At 34.3% G+C, this 22,327-nt stretch overlaps 1 protein-coding gene across 1 annotated transcript; it reads left to right on the top strand.

The window, feature by feature from the left end:
- The first annotated feature begins 14,676 nt into the window (after positions 1-14,676).
- Positions 14,677-22,327, top strand: LOC138710474 (transcription factor Adf-1-like). Its single transcript, XM_069841395.1, has 3 exons — positions 14,677-15,190; positions 16,402-16,717; positions 21,984-22,327. Exons 1-3 carry the CDS (start codon positions 15,052-15,054, stop codon positions 22,303-22,305), a joined length of 777 nt encoding a protein of 258 aa, XP_069697496.1. The 5' UTR covers positions 14,677-15,051; the 3' UTR covers positions 22,306-22,327.

Below are 22,327 nucleotides of genomic sequence, written 5' to 3'. Positions count from 1 at the left end.
TGAAGGAAAAACTGAATGAGGTAGAAACAAAGAGTAGAATAAAAACATTCGAGATTTATATAAGGGTATAAAGGAATTTAAAAATGGATATCAGGCAAGTGTAAATGTGATCAAGGATGAGAATGGTGACTTACTTGCAGACTGTCACTCAATCATGAACAGATGGAAAAACTAATTTGGGCAACGACTAAATATACATAGGCCAAATAGAAATGATCGGGACGAAATTCAAATATAAACTGCTGAGGCATTTATACCGTAACCCACCTTTCTGAAGTCGAAATTGCGATAGGAAATCTGAAAAATTACAAGTCTCCAGGTATTGATGAAATTCCAGCAGAATTAATACAAGAGGGTGGAAGGGCATTATCTAGCGAACTTTATAAACTTCTACTTACAATTTGGGAAAAATAAATCGTAGCAAAACAATGCGAGGCGTCCATAATCGTATCTATTTTTTAGAAGGGGTCAAGACTAACTGTAGTAACTTTCTAGGTATATCACTTTTGTTGACGTCGTACAAAATTTTGTCGAATATCCTTTTGAGAAGATTAACTCCATATGTAGATGAAATTATTGGGGATCATCAGTGTGGTTTTAGGCGTAATAGATCGACTATTGATCAGATTTTTTGTATTCGACAGATATTGGAGATAAAATGGGAGAATAAGGGTACAGTACATCAGTTATTCATAGATTTCAAAAAGGCGTATGACTCGGTTAAGAGAGAAGTTTTATATAATATTCTTATTGAATTTGGTATTCCCAAGAAACTAGTTCGATTAATTAAAATGTGTCTTAGTGAAACTTACAGGAGAATCTGTATAGGCCAGTTTCTCTCTGATGCTTTTCCAATTCACTGCGGGCTAAAGCAGGGAGATGCACTATCACCTTTACTTTTTAACTTCGCTCTATAGTTGTTTTTTCTTTTTTTTTTTTTTGAAAGATGGGACATGACAGGAGCGTTGCAATCGGAAAAACAACTGAATGTCACATAGCGTGGTAGGCATGTTGCTATGGTAACAACGATTGAGTTGCCAAACTTAGTTCCCGTGCGGCGAGTGCTTAATAGCTCTCTTGGCGACATTTGTTGTGCACACAATATGAACATTTGTATGTTTCATCTTTGATTCTCTGTCGATTTTTATATCGTTTTCTTACCTTCGCGTCAATTGCCAATGAATGTTTTAACGTCAGCCATCTTCACGACAATCGCTAGCTTCCATCAGCTCTCAGCATGGTAGCACAGTCTGATACAGTCGCGCAACTTCAACACTTTTTTTGCCAACGTTGACGACACTAGCGCCCAAGCGGCAGGCAAGGCACTGGTCATAAGGTTGATACAGTCTCGTTCAGCCAGCACGTGCTTTAAAGGGATGCGAGATGTTATAATAACGTTTTAATCATGTGTCGGAATAAAGGCAATGTGTGCAATGACGAAAATTGCAGTAACAACAAGTTTAAATCTCCGAATTTGTCGTTTTTCAGATTCCCTTAAAGACCAAGACAAAAGCATAACTCAGTCATAACCAATAATCCACGTTGTAGGTACCCTACGTATTGTGTTCTATAAAACATTAGTTATCAGGTATCTGTGTGTCAGGACGGAGAGTTTAAATAAAAACAAAGTAAATACCTGTTACAGTATATTATTATTTTTTTTTTTTTGCAGAGATCATATATATAAATGTGTAACCATTCCGATTTTGGATAACGTATCTACAGTTTTTAATGCCAGTAATTCCATAATTTTTGTATTCGTGTTTTTTTCTTTATATTTTTCAAAAGTTGAATGTTATATTGCATTCAAATAGGGATAATGGTGTTAATTTTTCAAGAATTCATGGAGTATTGTAATCCTTTTACAAAATATTCACTTCTTGAATAAATCCAGACTGTGTCGATAAATTTGTGATGTGTTGGTGTGGATTCATGTGGCAGACGTATTAAGTTCTCAAGAAATAAAAGAGCCTTTTTAAATTTAATATGAAAAACAATATTTTCTGTAATAATTTGCATGACTGTTATTGGTGTTGATTTTACATTCCCAGTGATTATTTGAGCCGTTCAGAGCAGAAGTGGTGTAAGTCAAAATTAGGTAATGAGGTTTAAAGTAAAAATTCTGTAAAATACAGCACAAAGTAGCAAATAATATATCCTTCGTGCTATTCACTGTCTATTAATAGTTTAAATAAATTCAATATTAACTGCTACTTTGCGCTGTATTTTGCAGAATGTTTACTTTAACCCACATTACCCATTTTTAACTTACACCACTTCTGCTCTGAAAATAAAATTTGGCCTACACTTTCTGAGTTAATTGAAGTTACAATTTTTTCAACAAAATTGTATGTTCATTTATTTGTTCTCACCTACGTCATATTAACAGTAAGTGCATGTAAATTACGTATTATATAGTTAGGATAAGTTAAAATTAGGCATTATGTGTGAAAACTGGAAATGTAATGTAAAATGCGGTAAACTTGCCATAAAAATTTTAACCATAGGCCTGACATCAGCACTATTTGTGGCTCAAATAATAAAGGAAATACCGGTTCTTAAAAAATGGAAAAATAATGAACTTCATAAATCAATGTCTATGATATTAAGGTTTAAATCCTCCCCTTTTCTTTATTTTCAAGTTTACCTCAGCGTCCGAGTTTACCCCAATTTTCGGTATGGAAAATACCGGTAGTTAATTTCTCAGGAAATAGGGATAGGAGTTCACAACGCGATGTTCCCTACGAGATATGCCCTACAATTTTGAAGCTATTAATTTTGCCTCTTCTCACAGAAAAATAATGTAGAGTTCCAATGATTCATAAACATATTTAGGAATGAATTGAATTAACCGTCCACGTACGAACAATTATATTATTTCAAACCATGATACGTAATCAGGGCCATGATTCAGTTGTAAGGAGCAGAAAGAATTACATTTATTCCTAGCTTATGAAACTTGTAGATTAACTGCGTGTGAAATTCTTTTAGGATTCTAAATTAAAATTAATAAGGACCATATACACTTTCTGTATAGCACAAAAATACAAAATAAATTACGCAAAACCCGTTTTCTGATGTGTTGTCATGTCGTGTGCACACTTTTAGTTTGCCTGCCGCTAGATGGCTACAGTCGCGCCAGCTGTCAAATGTTGGCATATTTTATACGTATGAGTTGCGCGACTGTAAGTATTAGACCACAGTCTAATAGACACAGTCACGCAAGTCATACGTATAAAATATGCCAACATTTGACAGCTGGCGCGACAGTAGCCCTCTAGCGGCAGGCAAGTTAAAAGTGTGCACATGACATATGATACCACATCAGAAAACGGGTTTTGCGTAATTTATTTTATATTTTTATGCTATACAATTGGTGTGTATGGTTCTTACTAATTCTACTTTAGAATCCTGGAAGAATTTCACACGCAGTTAATCTACAAGTTTCAGAATCTGGGAATAAACGTAATTCTTTCTGCTCCTTACAACTGAATCATGGCCCTGATCACATATCATGGTTTGAAATAATATAATTGTTCGTACGTGGACGGTTAATTCAATTCATTCCTAAATATATTTATAAACCATTGGAACTCTATATTTCCTGTGAGAAGAGTCAAAATTGTAGGGTACATCGCGTGGTGAACTCCTCTCCCTATTTCCTGAGAAATTAACTATTTTCCATACCGCAAATTGGGGTAAACTCGGTCGCTAAGGTAAACTTAAAAATAAAAAGCGGAAGATTTAAACCTTAATTTGACAGACATTGATATATGAAGTCCATTATTTTTCAATTTTTTTTTGTGTCGCTAATAGTGCTGATATTATGGTTTAAATTTTTATGGAAAGTTTACCGCATTTTACATTACATTTCCAATTTTCACACATAAGCTTTATTTTAACTTATCTTACCTATATAATACGTAATTTACATGCACTTACTGTTATTATGACGTAGGTGAGAACAAATGAATACACAACTTTGTTGAAAAAATTGTAACTTCAATTAACTCTGAAAATGTAGGCCTAATTTTATTTTCAGAGCAGAAATGGTGTAAGTTAAAAATGGGTAATGAGGGTTAAAGTTAACATTCTGTAAAATACAGCGCAAAGTAGCAGTTAATACTGAATTTATTTAAACTATTAGTAGTCAGGGAATAGCACGAAGGATATATTAATTGCTACTTTGCGCTGTAGTTTACAGAATTTTTACTTTAAACCTCATTACCTAATTTTGACTTATACCGCTTCTGCTCTGAACGGCTCAAATAATCACTGGTAATGTAAAATCAACACCAATAACAGTCATGCAAATTATTACAGCAAAGATTGCTTTTTATATTAAATTTAAAAAGGCTCTTTTATTTCTTGAGAAGTTAATACGTCTGCCACATGAATCTACACCAACACATCAGAAATTTATCGACACAGTCTGGATTTATTCAAGAAGTGAATATTTTGCAAAAGGATTATAATACGCCATGAATTCTTGAAAAAATTAACACCATAATCCCTACTTGAATGCAATATAACATTCAACTTTTGAAAAATATAAAGAAAAAAAACACGAATACAAAAATTATGGAATTACTTGCATTAAAAACTGTAGATACATTATCCAAAATCGGAATGGTTACACATTTACACATGATCTCTGCAAAGCAATAATATACTGTAACAGGTATCTACTTTGTTTATATTTAAACTCTCCTTCCTGACATATAAAAAGGTAACTGATAACTAATAAATGTTTTATAGATCACAAAACGTAGGCTACCAACAGCGTGGATTATAGGTTATGACTGAGTTATGATTTTCTCTTGGTCTTTAGGAAATCTGAAGAACGACAAATACGGAGATTTAAACTTGTTACTGCAATTTTCGTCATTGCACACATTGCCTTTATTCCGACCAAAGACGTTGTAGTTATATATCTAGACACACAATTGGCGCTGATGTCGTGTACAAATTTGGAACCTCTCGCGCAGGTTCGCGCGACGCCATGTCTTGGGAGTAGAAGCACTTTATCAAGCATCAACACATGGAGATTCACGTGTTCATTTGTGTTGTTTACTTTCAATAGTGTGTTGATTTGTGTTGTCTACTTTTAATAGTGCATTAAAGTTAAAGTTAACAGCAAGTTTAGTTTTTAGCCATGGATGGAGTGCATTAATAGTCATTTCTAATAATAAAATTAGTGTATTTTAAAAATGCGTAATATCTTCGAAGTGTGAATGTGTTCCTACAACTTAGAGATGCACGTTCCTAACGTGTAGATGTTATTAATTGAATATAATTGGTAACTAGTGCCATTCTTTATGGTGAATTCGTGTACAACGTTTAATTGTACGTATACGTACAAGGAAGAGTCTGGAAGCACTTTATCAACACATGGAGATTCACGTGTTCATTTGTGTTTACTTTTAATATTGTGTTAACTTGTGTTATTTTTTTTATAGTGCATTAAAGTTAAAATTAATAGGAAGTTCAGTTTCTTTAGTCAGTGATGGAGTACATTAATAGTCGTTTCTAACAATTAGTGTATTTTAAGAATGCGTAATATCTTCGAAGTGTGAATGTGTTCCTACAAGTTAGATATATACGTTGCTAACGTGTAGGTTTGTTATTGTTTAATAAGTTCTACGCCTAAGTAGTAAATTTGAGTGTGCCGTTCACTATGGTGAATTCGTGTGCAGCGTTCAATTGTACTTACACGTACAAGAAAGGATCTAGAATTTCTCTGCACAAGTAAGTACAGTAATATAATTACCGTACAATTTATTTCTTGCTTGCTTAGCCTAGTTGGACATGTACCGAGATAATAGCTACAGACGAAGACGAATATCTAACACAAAAAAGCGTTGTTCTGAATATTAGGTTTTGAAAATACCGCTAATAAACTTGTTTAAACTTATAACGTAATGCTACTAATTACCAGTGGCGTAAACTGGTTAAAGGGTTTGGGCTACCGCTGACCCTATTATTACACAAAATATATCTAACAATTACTTTAATTTTAATTACTATGGTAAAACTAATAATACAAAATTATTACATTATGTTATATTATAAACTTTTTGTTTTGTAATTTCCTTGGGCTACCGCCGGTAGCCCGCAAAATACGCCCCTGCTAATTACTAATTCAAAATTTGTTAGAAAGAGTAATTAATGCCTGTAAAGTATATTTTATAGTCCTACTACTGCTATGATAACAAGCTAATGAATGGTACTTACGCCAATATTTTCAAAATAAAACAATAGGCTTACATATTTTTTTACAGGTATGGAAGCAGAGATATTAATATTTTTAGACGTGTTAAATTGACCATAATGACCATATATACATAAAGATCAGATGTCACCACACACCTAAAAGTTCTAACAAGAATTTACATAAATTTCTAAGAAATTTAAGGAAGTCCATCTTATTAATTAAGAATCAATAGGTAAGCTCTTATTCTGTACACTAGGCCTAAAATTCATATAGCCTATAAGTGTTCAAGTACCTATATTTGACGGAGTAATTCCTGCATGTAAAGTTTATTTTATATTACTATGATAATAAGCTAATGAATGGTATTTATATCTTAAAACTAGAACATTAGTGTATATGTTTTTATTTTACAAATGTATTATACTATACAATATGAAAGCAGATCAAATTGTTCATGTCTCCTCTACATCAAAGGAAACATATGTACATAGTAGGATATATATTGTTTTATGTAATGTACAATACATAGCTGGCAGTGTTTTACGAATAACAGGTAGTAGACTACTAATACATAACTTTATTTTCACCTGAACTGGCTTACAATATGCATTTGTATTTTTTATTCGCTCTAAAATGATGTCAAATAACTACAAAGTCTTCGATAATTATCAAATTGTTTCCGTCATCTTTCGTTTCACGTCATACTAACGGTAACTTGAATTATGTCCACAACGTAGTCGCTTTAAATCTCAACAGCATTTTGTTTCATTTAGTTACTCCGATTGGTTTATAAAATATAAAAAACATATTATTTAAACCTTAAACATTGCATATGCTGATGTCTGCTAGCCGGCACGAGACGATAGAAGTCACCCTCGGCTCTCTTTTTGCGCATGCGCCATCGGTGTAGTATTTCCGTTTCTGGTGTGATGCTGGGCCCCGTTGTAAGCATAAAAATTGTTTTATTCACCGCATGCTAGATTCACCTTCGTCACAAATATATTATTTACATTTCGGTGATACAAGTTACGTAATTATAATAATAGTGCATTGGTAGATTTCGCAATTATTACTCCAGCTCCTGTTATCCAAGTCAAACCTTATTTTCGTATAATTGTATTCCAGAATATTTCCTCATAAGTCTTGATAGGCTATATGTATTAAGAGTTAATTTCTGGTGGTAGTATTGATATTAAACTTGGCCAACACAATATTCCATCTACAACTTCAGAGGGGCGGCAAGAACTAGCGCTGAGGTAGTTCTGGATATTTCAACTGTAAACCAACTTATGAATGTCGTGATATGCAAATAAATATCACCAAACGTAGGTGCCAACTTCAGAGGGGCTGCAAGACACTTTGTGTGCAAATTTATAAAACCAGGGGCATCACATCCAGTAAAATTAAGAGTAATCTCAACCTTGTTAACAATTCGAAGAGATATTCCTATGTTAATAAAGCGGCGAAACTAGCGCTGAGGTAGTTCTGGTGATTTCGGAAGTGAAAATTGTTGAATTTATAACGGATTCTTTTTATGTAGATACAGTTGATCGTATATGCATCATAGACAAATATATGCATGGCATAACAAAAGCCTAAACTAACCAAATCTAACCTGTCACAGATTCGTATATGCAACATGTATATAAGCGGGGAACTACTTCAGCACTAGTTTAGCTAAAAATTGAATTAATTTGTTTGAAAGATGAAGTAGGTTGTAGGCCAAAGATTATTATTTGAACTCTATAGAGAGTAGTGGTTTGGTTCGACTGGAACATCTCGGAAAAAAGAAAATATATATTTTTTTATTATTACCGGCATAGACCTATATTCATTATTATTTATTATTCCACAGTTGAGTAACAAAATGGACAAGAAACCATCAAGAAACTGTATTACAATAATCTGTAAGAAGTTTACAGGACAAAAATTATTAAAACTTGTAACAATGCTATACAATATTGAAGTATAACTTAATACACAATTTATGGCATTCATAGTTGACAAATTACATAAGCAAGTGGTTGCACACCTGGGTGTGTGGAACCAATGTATGTTTTCAAACGTTATTTTAACTAAATTTAACTTCATCGCATTCTGTGACATATCAGCTGGCTGAAATATTTTTTATCTCACACTTCTAAGATTTTAACAGGAATGAGTTTGTCCAAGGACTTCCCTTGGCTTGAAACTCTTGCTTACATATCCGATATTATTATTATTTTTCTTTATTTTAATCTCCAGGATCCAACTGTGTTCAGCATTCAGGATAAGACTAAAGCAACAATAAAGAAATTAAACTTGTCTTGCTGAGTTATCGATCGAGAATTCGATTAATGTTCCACTCCGTGACTTTCGTCCAATATGTTTGGAAGCATAAAAGTATCTTCATTGATTGACATTAAAATTACGGAAATATTATCTAATAAAGACAATTGTATGAAAAATTCATTCCCGATGACAAACAATTAATAGTTTGACCAAAGAAAAGGGTCTCTTAAAATTATTAGAATTATCTACTGATATCGTGGTTAAAAATTGTTTCCTAAAACATCTCTGTTGCAATCTTGGTTCCATGACTCACCAGTATATCTCAATGTTTTCTGGATTGCAGTACTACACTTAATGCCATTTCCATCAATATATTTGAGTGAGAGTACATTTTCTGCTCTGGTCTTCTTGAAGAACAAATACGAGTATAGAAGTAAACATAATCTTAAGGTAGATTTGCAACTTAAGCTACGGTTTTTTTTATGGTGATCATCAACGGACGCACATCGCCGGCGATTATAAATGCTGGCGATGATCGTCAGGAAGTGGTTTCTTTATCAGTGTAAATTGCTGTCAATTCTCATTTGTTTTGCTACTTTAACTCGATTAAATATTTCTACATGGCCTTCTCTAAAAATCGATTATTGAACATGTCGCTCATTTGCGAGAAGAGAGGCACAACTCAAAATTTTTCATTTTTGAGATTTTACAAAAATGAACTCCAAAAGTAGTATATTTTCATCGTGAATAACGACAAATACATGATTACATTATTTTTCCCCCAGATGGCAGATGTGTCTTTATTAAATTGTTTTAATCTAACAAAATCATTACAACAACAAAGACTTAATTTTAGTTGTTACGAAGCATTCAAACTGAAAGGTTTAAATATTTTCATGAAGAGTGACAGAATTTGCGTTGCGTCTTTTCATTGAATAATTTTTTTTTTTTCAGCGGCAAAGAATTATTCTGCGTTGTGTCATTATTTTAGAAAAGTAACAAATACTTACTTAACTTCCCTTATCATCAGTAAGCTTACATTTAATATTGTGACGGTATTTATGATTAAAACTATTTTAATTTAATAATTATTTAATGTTATGTCTGTCTATTTGAAAAGTATAATAATGTTTTACCTTTATTTTGAATATGGTTAGTAATTTTTTTTACACGGAAATGAGTCAATTACGTTCCCATGTAATTCTAAAGCTGTCAAAACAAACATTTTTAGACAATGATGTCTGGCAGCCGGTTACTCAAACACAACTCGAATGTTTGTTCAATAATATACCGAAAATTCTATCAAGATGAATAGTATTAATGCCTTGATTAAAAATTTAAAAGAAATAACAGTGTCCCTGTAAATGAAATAAGTTTAAAATATGTAACATGAATAATGATCTGCCCTGTTATTTACATAAAGTAAGCATGCTAGTGTAAATTATGCTGATACAGATTCTAAATAGAATGTTTTTAATTTAACATTTTTGACTTGAAAACAACTGATTTCACCTATTTCATTTGGCATGTGGGAGAAGCAGAAAGAGATGTCAATGAAATAGGTATCTGTGTACTTAACTTCTTGGAAGAAAAACAGAAAATGTCGGCTGAAGTCATAAACATAATTTTCTATACTGATCATTGCTGAGGACTTCTGTTCTGAGGTTCATGATCCATCTGTACGTGTTCACTGTATCCAAATTCCCAAATCTGAAATCCATTATCCATAAATTCTTGATAACTGGACACACTCAGGATGAAGATGATAGTGCCCTTTCAATTATCGAGAGCGAAGTAAAACGCGTGTCCAAAAGTGGTCCGATTTACACTCCACATCATTTTGTCTCTATTGTTAAAGCTGCAAAGAAAATAGGACGGACCTACAAAACCAAGGAAATATCCCATAAGGACTTTTTCAATATCAAGAATCTAGGAACAAATTACAAGAACGCAAATTACTTCAGGAGCACAAGGAAAATGACGAAGTAAAGGTTTTGACAGTGCATCAAAGTCATCCATTGTCATTTTTCTACAAAACATTCTATTTCGACGAAGAATTTCAAGAAGTATAACTAAAAAAAGTTCTTCAAGAACTGAAACCAAAACCGAGACTCCAGAATTGCCACAAGTTTATAATGAAAAAAATAGGTATAAGTGAGAGAAAAGAAGCAGATTTACTAGATCTCATTAAACTGATTCACATTCCAAGCTTCTATAAAGAATTCTTTGAATCTCTGAAAGTGTAGAGAAGTGTTGTGAACTGTATTGAAAGTGTTGTGCTGTAGTTCATGTTTACTGGGCAATTTATTTCTAAAATGATTTTGTGTAAAGAATTTCAGATCTTTTATAATGCTTTCTCAATCTAGGTTGTTGCTATTATATTATTTTTTCTAACATAATTCATAGTCATGTATTTAAAAATAGTAATTAAGTTATACGGTTAATTATAAAGTATAATTTTCATAAAAAGTTATTACATTCGTTTGTCAATAAAACATCTTTGTTAAAATTTAAATTTATTAATTGTCACAGAGCATCCTTATAATATTATTGTGTAATGACATGCCAATAAATTATTCCCTTGCATTACTTTATCGAAAAATTTCTGTTCTACAAACACAATAATTGTGCAGTTATTGTACAACTGCAATAATTGTACAATTATTGTATGTCAGGTAAATATTCTTACTGTCATAACTAAAAACAGACATATATTTATTTAAAAAAGAACGACACAACTTAAAATAATTGTTGAAATTATTGAAATTAATTAATAATTATGGTACTATATGCTACAACACTAGAAATATAATATATATGCAAAATTGCATTCCGTTTGGAAAATGCGTGTGCCTACAATTTGATTTTTAAGAATATGAAAATTTTGAAATGCTTCTCCTGTAAAATTAACACTTTTTTAAGTTGTGTCACTCTTATCGCAAATGAGCAATGTATGGAGTGATATGCGTCCTGAATTTGCTTCAGAAGCAACCTCCAGCGATCTGCACCGCGTCCAACAATCATCACTGTAAAGAAACAGTGCTCATTCATTTTAACTGCCAGCAACTCCAAGCAATGATTGCCGTAAACAAACTGCAGCTTTAGAGTACCTACAATTCAGCCAGACTTCGCAAAGCGACTTCAACCATTCCACTAATAATTTTATAAGTATAAAAAAAACTTGTTTAACACTAGAAGAACCAACCGATCATTTGACTCATTTCGATATTTAATTAATTTGTACCTCCTCTGTGTATTTGCTCTTCAAGCTAGTCCTTCAGGACATTTATTGAATTTACACTTTTTAGATCCTCTGAAAATGTCAAGTCCCTATCATTATTTATGGGGATAAAAGTACAGTTACCTAGAAGGACGAACATAGGTCATTTTTACTGGTCTGCACTGTCTTATTTTCATGCAGCAGCAAACTACAAATATTGCTGTTTTATGATCGTCTTACGCATCCTAATAATGAACTCAATAGGCCTACATTGTCCCCATGTGACAAGCTTACTGAATGTATGTGGCAAGTCTATCATATTACCGAAAATATTCCCTTTATGTAGACTGGTTGATACTCAAAACATAAGAACGACAATAGGGAGTTTATAACCGCTTTCCTATGACATTACAATATAGTCAATATATTCTGGATAACAGCGGCAATTCTTTTGGCAACTGTGTGAAGTATTTCATTAGTCTATCTCAAGATTTCTATTTGCCATGTACTGTAGTTATTTTGCAAACATGGCACGAAAGGGTTTGAGCGATGAACTTCTGTTATGAAAGATTATGAGGGATGAAGAATTCTGCATTATTTAGAAACACTGTCAGAAATAGATTAGGAAAGAGAATATCCAGTTAGTGTTTGTGACGAAGATGAAAATGAGACTGGTGATTTTAGTTATATCTCGCGAGATTATATATTCCAGCAGTGTCCAGGAAACCAGAGAGAAAGACCTGTCAGATTGGAGGGTGTCACAGCAGAAATAAGACATCACATGTCTGCGCAAAGTATAACAAATTCTGAAAGAATCATGTATGTGTGTGCAAAGTGTAGAATCATGTACATGTGTGTGTGCAAGATGTGATTATAATAATCAACAGACTATAGATAAATTCAGAAAACACAAAATATATATGTCAAAAATATTTAATGTAAAATTGAGTGAACATGATGTTGAGAACAGAATTACATTTGAGAAATGGCAGAATTAATATGCTAGTACTTATACACAGTTAATAAAACAAATTTTCTTCATCTACACATAACAATTTCTTCTTAGAAGAAGAGTGTATTGTGGTCTCAAATTTTGTTCTGAAATTATTAACTCGCAACTCTTTAATTATACCCACTAAGTCTGTAATAAGACGATATTTCAAATGAAAGCTGCTAATGAGACAGAAATTTAGGATAAAACGTACATGTCAAAATGACCGGTGCTGGTCGTACTAGGTAGTTTGAAAGTCCCAGTCTTTGTAATGTTAATTTTAACAGCAAAAGAAACATCCCACTGGAAACCGTATGGTTTTATTTTTGACAGTAAAGATATGATAAAACATAAAATAACCTTGTATTTGTATATTATATTCAAAACTTAAAACTGATATTTAATATAGCTACCAACTTATTAAGGGTAGTTAATTCGCTACATTATGCAAATGTTTAATGAGTACAAAATGATTACCAGATTATTACAGAAAACACTGGAGGTCCACCAAAATGAAATGTAAGCTTCAAAGGGTTCATCACACACCATATTTGGAAACCACTGATTTAGGTTATGGCAAAATATAAGGATAATAAATAACGACTATAAGATGCAATGTTACAAATGTAAGATATTTACAGGGCAAAAATAGAGCACAATACATTAACAGAAAATAATATATAAATTATGAGGAATATTTACAGAAATTATCTTTGAGAAAATAAGAGACGATACATGGAGACATTATTCATTTAAGATAAATGATGATAAAAACAATAATACGTTAGCATTAAATAAGTGCAAAATAAGTGTTTGTTGCTTGAATAGTGGTGCAAAATTACATGTTGAGGATGTAATGTAATTAATGGAACACACTGAATATCTGGATTGCGGTAAATAAAACATTTTTATGCTTACAACGGGGCTCAGCATCACACCGGAAGCGGAATTTCTTCACCGATAGCGCATGCATAATAAAGGGAGCCGAGGGTGACTTTTATCAAAATTTGCTTTTATCGTCTCGTACGCTTCACCACCGCACCGCTCCGACTCTTCTACGATAACTGCAGAGCGGGTTGTTAACTGTATGACATAGTACACATGTTTCTCAATAGATGTCATTGCAATAGACATTCGAATCGGTTTGCATCGGTGTGTGAATGCGGAGAAAAGCTTCTTGTACACGTACAGTAAGGTAAGTTTCCATGTTATCCCAGAGGGAGAGAGCCCATTTACATTACTTACGCTATTTTACGAACCAGTAACAATCGTGAAGTATCGGTATGTAGTATAAACAGATCAATTAAAAACAGCTCTGAAAGTGTTGGTAAACAGGGACGTCGCTAGGGGGGTGCGAAAGGGTGCGCAAGCACCCCATAAAAAATCGGAGCACCCCTTTCCACACCCCAAAGGGCAACTTATTAACAAAATACTATGCATAAATTATTTTGAAATACAAAAACAAACAAAGAATTTCTTGGATATGAAAAAACTGCGTCCCATAATGTATCGTAATGGATGTGAGTAATAGTAGTAATAATAATAATAATAATAATAATAATAATAAACAGATGTATAGTATGCGCGCAAGTGCATGAAAGAACATTTTGAATTTTTATGTACCACATTTTTACAGCTCACACCCCATTTTTAAATCTCGCACCCCGTCCGCACCTCCCTTGCTCTGATCCTGGCGACGTCACTGTTGGTAAAGTAGTATAAATAGCAATTATGAAAGTGTACAATGGTACATAAAAACGGCTAATGTGCAAACATGATCTATTTAGTAATAAGGAGAACAGAAACATGATAATAGGCAACGTTTAAACGTGTCTGTGTTGAAGTGTAATTTAAACATCACACGTCTCACTCTTTGTCATTGCGCATGACCACACTGACAGACGTGCTGCGTATCGTTACAGCTGTAATGGAGCTGTGGAGCGCTGTGCTGTTGTGGAGGGAGCGGATCATTGGGAGTGAGCCAGAAGCAAGAGAGCGAGGTGAAGTTGCCTTGCTCTCCCAAGAGTAGGGAGCGAAATGCAATGAACGACTCGCTCTTTTGTAAGGAGGGAGCGGAGAGCCGCTCCAGAGCGGGAGTCGTTCATTCGCAACGACTCGCTCATGAGCGGCCCATCACTAATTCACAATGAAAATTAAACGTAAACATAAAATCTAGGTGCGGTGTAATATAGTGGAACCATTCTAAATGGAACACGTAAACATAAACATAAACGTTCAATTAATCGTTAACATGAGAAGATTGTGCACGGTCCAAGCTTCTGCGCTTATGGTTATGTGAAACGTAAGAAATCAGCCAATCAGAGCGCACCGGCACTTGATGTTCGTAGCTGGAAAATGGCGTCGTTTGATGAAATGCTGATTGCGATTTACGAGACGTATCCGTGTTTGTATGACAAAAAAGTCAAGTCATACAAAGATACGACCTTAAAAGCTAATGTATGGGAATCAATTTCCCGTGAATTGAATTGTGAAGGTAAGTAAAAATTTTTTATATTGATGTTCATTTATGAATATCAATGTAGAAACATAACCTATTTTGTTATGGGTGAAAGCAGTGCTGAGGTAGTTTTGGTGTTTTTGGAAGTGAAACTCGTTGAATTTAATAGGATTTTTTGGAGATGCAGTTTATCGTATATTTAAGGCAAAATAAAAGCCTTAAAGGCTCATTCACAATGAAAATTAAACATAACTTAAGCGTTAACTTAAACAATATAAACGTAACGGTAAAATCAAGAAGTCCACCATCATTCACGATGGGAACATAAACTTAACAGCAAACATACTTGGTAACCATGGAACGCCATTTCCTCATATTCTGTTGTATACTTCAGCGCTCCATGATTGTGTTCTGTTTGCGAATCACGTAAGCATAAGCATGAAAGTTTGGAGTTTGCAAACTTTCATGTTAACGTCTTACGGTAATGTTTATGTCAATGCTTATGTGAATCATTGTGAATGATCCCATTTGGTAGACTGGGCGGAAACTTCTGTGTTTTTGTTACGGTTATGTTTAATTTTCATTGTGAATGGGGCCTTTACTTTATATTAATGTTAATTGAAGGGTTGGGTGCAAGAAGGGCACTTCTCTCAAATGCAAGTTTTGAGAAAATTGATGTTGAAAATTCAAAACGTAATAATGTTATCTACTCACGCTTTTACATTTTGGGTTCTCCTGACCACTATGATCACAGTATTGAATTACAACTTGCTGATCATAAGCATAACAGATCAGAGAACACAATAAAGCGTTTTACTCAAGAAGGGCACAACCTCTAAAATGCCCTTCTTGCACCCAGCCCCTCAATTTATTAATTATATTAATGTATGAACATAACTTATTTCGTTTTGGGTGAAATTAGCGTTGAGGTAGTTCCGGTAATTTCGGAAGTGAAAATCGTTCAGTTTATAACTTTTTTTTTTTTTTTTTTTTTTTTTTTTTTTTTTTTTTTAAATGGAGATGCAGTTTATCGTATATACAAGGCCTAAAAGCCTGACCGAACTTCACCTGTCCCAGTTTAGTATATGCATGGTGTATGAGTACATTGGGGAACAACCTCAGCGCTAGTTTAGCAACGTTTTAGTTATTTGTTTTTTATTGTTGCGTCTATGATTAATGTCATGGAATTATAAAATTCTTTGAAATTGTAATTTTCATTGTATAAGGAAATTCTTAATTTATTGCAGTTGAGGTTTGTCAGTCACGTATGAAGTTGTTGCGTGAACGTTACTGCAGGGAAAAGAAAGCTATATCCGATGCAAGAAGTGGATCAAAAGCAATTACAAAAGAGCCATGGCCGTTGTTCAACATGTTAAGCTTCCTAAATGATCATATTAAACCCAGGCAGACATACAACAATTTTGATTTAGGCTTAACCCAACGAACAGAGGCTGCAAAATCGGCGGAAGTCACTCAGTGCTCGTTTCTCCCAGATGAAAGCCTGGCTTTTAAAGTAGAAGTAGTGGATTCAACCGTAGAAGATGAGAGCAGTAATTTTGTCAGGTAAGGCTTTTGTATATTTTAAATTTAAATCTGTACATAAAACACATAGTATTACAAGCAACTTATTCTAAAAATGTATATTTCATAGAATAGAACTTATATATGTTAATGTGAAAGTGCATTAAAAGCTTCATATCATACTGAAATACAGTAATTCAACCACAGAATGAAAACTGTTGTAGGCCTACAATCACATCAGCAACAATATGAATTAATCATTGTAAACTGTCTGTAATTACCATCGTCAGTTATTAATGATGTAATTACAGGCTAAAACTTAATATATGTTGCTTCTTTAGTCAACTGTTCGAAAACAGGCTTGAACCTCATAAGTGACACCCCAGATCACATATAGATTGCTCATTCCTATATTAAATTCAGTTGCACTTTGAAGAGAACAACCGCCAGGATCGCCACCCGTCTGCCATAAATGAACACGAGATGGCAGTACAGTCGCTAATGCAATTCAAATGGGCGTTATGACGTGACTCCTTATGTAATAACTAGATGGCAGCATGGTAAACCTGACAAAAGTTGTTACCGTCAAAACCAATAACGCAAAGCAATCTGGGTATATATGATCTAGGGTGATACCAAATAAGGCATTGTAAAGGACCCGACCTTAAACAACACAACGAAACAAGACACAGTTTTGCCTGACTCAGCTCCCCCAACTCGAGACAAATTCTATTTTACTGACGTCACTCCTATTGACGTAATGAAAGCCATCCGACGCATCAAGACGAAAGCTCAAGGGCCAGACAACATTAGCATATTACTCATACAGAAAATACAAGACATAGTAATACCTACAATTGCACACATATTCAATAGTTCCTTAATCACTTCAACTTTCCCTAAAATATGGAAGCAAGCTTTCGTTCTTCCTCTTCCAAAAGTCAAAGTTCCCACCGACCCAAACGACTATAGACCAATCAGTATCCTGCCAGCCATATCAAAAGCACTGGAAAGAATCGTACACAGACAAATTACTAACTACATGAACGAACACAAACTATTCGACAAGTATCAGTCAGGTTTCAGAGCTGGACACAACACAAGCACTGCTCTACTTAAAGTGACAGAAGACATTCGTGAAGCAATCGACTCTAATAAAGTAACAATACTAACACTTTTTGACCTTAGCAAAGCTTTCAACTCTGTAAATTTCGACCTGCTCACCCATAAATTGAGAAATCTGCATTTGTCAGAGACTGCTGTGAGTTGGTTCGAATCCTACTTACGGGAAAGACAACAATGTGTTGTATCCGGGAATCGAAGCTCTTCCTGGTTTAACATAACATCAGGTATACCACAGGGTTCGGTACTCGGACCATTGTTGTTCACGATATATGTCAGTGATATTACATCTCATGTAAGGCATTGTAACTATCACTTGTATGCTGACGACCTTCAATGCTACATCTCTTCCCGCTTAGATCGAATAAATGACGCTATAGATAAATTGAACAAAGACATTGACTCGATTGTGACATGGACAAAGAAATTCCATCTTAATATCAATCCTGGAAAGACACAAGCAATCATATTAGGACACAAACGGCAAACCGACGCTGTAAAGCACCTCGACATTTCCCCCGTTAAAGTAAGTACAGTGCATATCCCTTTCAGTTCTTCGGTAAAAAATCTTGGCATTCACATGGATAATAATCTCAACTGGGACATGCAAATCACAGAAACCTGCAGAAAAGTATATTCTATTATTCATGTGCTAAAAAGGATAAATGTTCATCTTCCCTCTTGCTTAAAAAAATCCCTTGTGCAGACCCTTGTATTTCCCCATTTTGACTATGCTGACATTTTACTGACTGACCTTTCCAGCGACAACAAAATGAAACTTCAACGTGCTCATAATTTGTGTGTACGTTTTGTAAGCAATGTTCGTAAATATGATTATATTACCCCATCCCTGGAAGCAATAGGTTGGCTTAAACTAGATAAGAAAAGAAATTTACATTCACTTCTCTTTCTCTTCGAAATCTTGAACTCTTCTATTCCTTCGTACCTGTCGTCTCGCTTCACTTACCTTTCTTCCCACCACAATCTGAACACACGCTCTCGCCATGAAACAATACTAACAATACCATCCCATCGCACCTCCTCATACTCATCCTCTTTCACAATAGCCCTGCCAAGACTCTGGAATTCGTTACCTGCTAGCATCAGGGACTGTCGAAATAAAATTCAATTCAAACGCAAACTTACTAGGCACTTGGTCAGTAATTGAGACTCGTTCAGACATGGTTTCTTGTAAATAGTTCTTTTAATCTACCACAAAATATCTCAATATCCGGTAATTTCATCACTATAGAATTTTGTTATTGTAGGTTTAATTTGTAATTTAGTAAATACAAAAATATTCTTTGTTCTTAACTTCTATGATAAAATGTCTAGCTTTCATTAATCAGGTATTCTTGTCGTACTTTAATTTTTATTGTAATTGTAATTGTAAATTTAATATTAATTGTAATCTTATTGTTCATGTTATAGTTGTAATCCCCTGGTAGAGGGGCAGAGAAGGCCTGACGGCCTTATCTCTACCAGGTTAAATAAATAAATCTAATCTAAATCTAATCTAATCTACTCATGAGGCAACTAGGTCAGGAGTTAATGGGTAGGGTGGCCAGTTCCTTTCCATTGCATACATCAGTGACTAGCTACATATTACACTAATCAGACTTCATATATATATACAAACAATAGTTCTTTCTCTGATACAAATCATGAAATGAGATGTACTGCCCAATTTAGGTGTACATAGGCAATCAGGCAGAACCTCAATTGGAGGTAGAGTTAATGGATATGCATAGGTTATAGCTAATTATTTAATATAAATATAAATTGAATTGTTTTATCTATTGACAGTAATAATGCAAAACACAATTACATTACACGAATTTAAGAGGAAATAATAATAATAAGAATATTTGTTCGTTTCATAGATTTCAGCTGGCCATGTGGCTATGAGATGTGAATGTGACAATACATTATACATAAGTTACACATTTAACAATAATTGTTTACACTTTATGCAGTTCTTTGTTTACATGCATAAAAATCATCAGTATTATAGAAATTGTATATGAAGAGATAGCTTCATAACAGACATCTAAAACTGGTTAGTGTTATTGGAAGCGTGTTTAATATATGGTGACAAAGAGTTGAACATTTGAACACCTGCATATAGAACACCTTTTTGAAAACTGACCAGGTTAGCATTTGATCTATGTAAGTCATTTCTATGTCTTGTATTAATATTGTGTACTTAAGAATTTTTAATGAAACAATTCTGGTTATCTATTGGGAACATTAATGTAGAGAAAATATAATACTGACAGGATAATATAAAAATTTTCAAATTAGGAAAAATATTTCTGCAGGAATCTCTACAGTTTAGACCACTTATAATTCTAACTACGAGGCGTGTTCTTAAAGTAAGTTCCAAAAGGGTATAGTAAGTAAACGGGAAGATATTTACAAACCATTTTTGTTGCATTGTATTCCCCACACTTCAATTACTTCTCAACATAATCTCCACCATTATTGAGGCATTTATCGAGTCGTGGCACAAGTCTTTCTATCCCCTCATTGTAGAATTCACCCGCCTGCAATGCGAACCACTCCCACACTGCTGTTTTCACTTCATCGTCGCCATCAAAACGTTGACCACTGAGGAACTTCTTGATGTGCAGGAAGAGATGAAAGTCACTTGGAGCCAAATCCGGGCTGTAGGGATGGTCAATTTGTTCCCAGCCAAATTTCGAGATGAGATTTTGGGTATCACGTGCTGTGTGTGGCCAAGCGTTGTCATGAAGCAACACAACTCCGTCGGTCAGCATCCCACGTCTCTTTTTCTGAATTGCGCGACGGAGCTTCTTCAAGGTGTGACAATAGGTTTCTCTATTAATGGTTTCACCCCGAGGCATGAATTTGATGAGTAGGACTCCATTTCTGTCCCAAAAAACAGTGCACATGATCTTGCGTGTTGACATGGTTTGTTTGAATTTCTTTTTCCTTGGCGATGCAGTGTGCCTCTATTCCATGTACTGCTGCTTCGATTCAGGTGTCATGTGAGAACCCAAGTCTCGTCACCTGTCACGATATGGTCAAGAAACTCATCGCCTTGGTCACTGTAACATGTGAGAAAGCTCAGTGCACTGGAAGCTCGTTTGGTTTTGTGTTCCTTGGTGAGCATCTTGGGTACCCATCGTGAGCACAATTTTCGATATCGTAATCGATCTGTCACAATTTTGTAGAGAACACTCTGCGACATTTGCGGAAAATTCAAGGAAAGCGAAGAAATTGTGAACCTCCTGTCCTCATGAATTTTTTCATCGACAGCATGCACCAAATCGTCATTGATCAAAGATGGCCGACTGGTACGCTGCTCATCATGCAAAGAGACGCTGCCTTCGTTGAACTTCCTAACCCATCTCCTGACCATTCCATCACTAATGGCATCATCACCATACACCTCACAAAGTTGATGATGAATGTCAGCTGATTTGATGTTCCTCGCATTTAAGACATGGATAACAGACCGCATCTCACAGTCGGCGGGGTGCTCGATCACTTTAAACATTTCAACTGATCAAACTAACCACACACACGGACTGAAGCTCTGAAACTGCATGCACAGCTTGCCTGAGGACTGAAGAAGAAAACACGCATGCACAAGATAACAATTGCAGCGATGTGATAGCTATAAGTTAATTGAAAACAGAACTATAAGAACATGCCTCGTACTTTCTTTTAAATTAAGAACACTCTTCTGCTTACTGAGGAATTTCTCCAAAACATTATGCCATCAGATAAAATGGAATGGAAGTAAGCAGAATAGATTGATCTAAAGTATTGTTATTCATAACTTACCTTAATGACCTTATTGCGTAGCAAGCTTTATTAAGTTTAGGAATTACATAATCTATGTGTTTCTTCCTATTTAAGAGACTATCCAGCTGTAATCCAAAAAATTTTGAAAATTAAGTTCTTTCAAATATTTATTTCATGATATACCGTACTTAGAGGTATATTCTGAAGATTAATTATTAGTGGTAAACTTTATTACAGCTGTTTTTTTTTTTTTTTAATATTTATTATTAACTTATTTCCTGGAAACCATTCAATTTTGCTAGCATCAGCTCAGAAGTGTTAATAAGTTTAAATAGCAATAAAATATGTATTATGAATATATTTCTATATATTACTCTGTAGTAAAAACTGAAGTGTAATCATCTCTTTGCAGTGTCTTCCATTCTGAATTGGAGGGAAGAAGTTCAGACACAGTAATTCAGGAAGCTCTTGCCAGTGGTAGTGGACACCATTCACAGCAAATACCACGAGGGAAGAGGAAAGCACAGCATCAAAATACAATGCATGAAGCTGTGAACAGATTTACTGAGTCTTACGAAAGTAGGAATCTTCCTAGACATGGTGATGCTGCTTTTGCAGAATATATTACTGCAGAGCTAGCATCACTACCGGAAGATATAAAAGACACTGCTGTCATGAATATAATGAAAGTACTAATGGATGCCAAGAGGGAAAAAAGAAGCCGTTTCGACTAATGAAAAAAAAAAATCATCATCT

Source organism: Periplaneta americana, chromosome 12, assembly GCF_040183065.1.
Source record: "Periplaneta americana isolate PAMFEO1 chromosome 12, P.americana_PAMFEO1_priV1, whole genome shotgun sequence".
Taxonomy (NCBI): domain Eukaryota; kingdom Metazoa; phylum Arthropoda; class Insecta; order Blattodea; family Blattidae; genus Periplaneta; species Periplaneta americana.
The sequence above is the reverse complement of the archived record's forward strand: the minus strand, read 5'-3'. Positions and strand labels throughout refer to the sequence as shown.

Coding starts and splice junctions, on each gene's coding strand:
- LOC138710474 (XM_069841395.1), top strand. CDS start 15,052: ATGGCGTCGTTTGATGAAATGCTGATTGCGATTTACGAGACGTATCCG. Junction 15,191..16,401: donor CCGTGAATTGAATTGTGAAG/GTAAGTAAAAAT, acceptor AATTTATTGCAG/TTGAGGTTTGTCAGTCACGT. Junction 16,718..21,983: donor GAGAGCAGTAATTTTGTCAG/GTAAGGCTTTTG, acceptor ATCTCTTTGCAG/TGTCTTCCATTCTGAATTGG.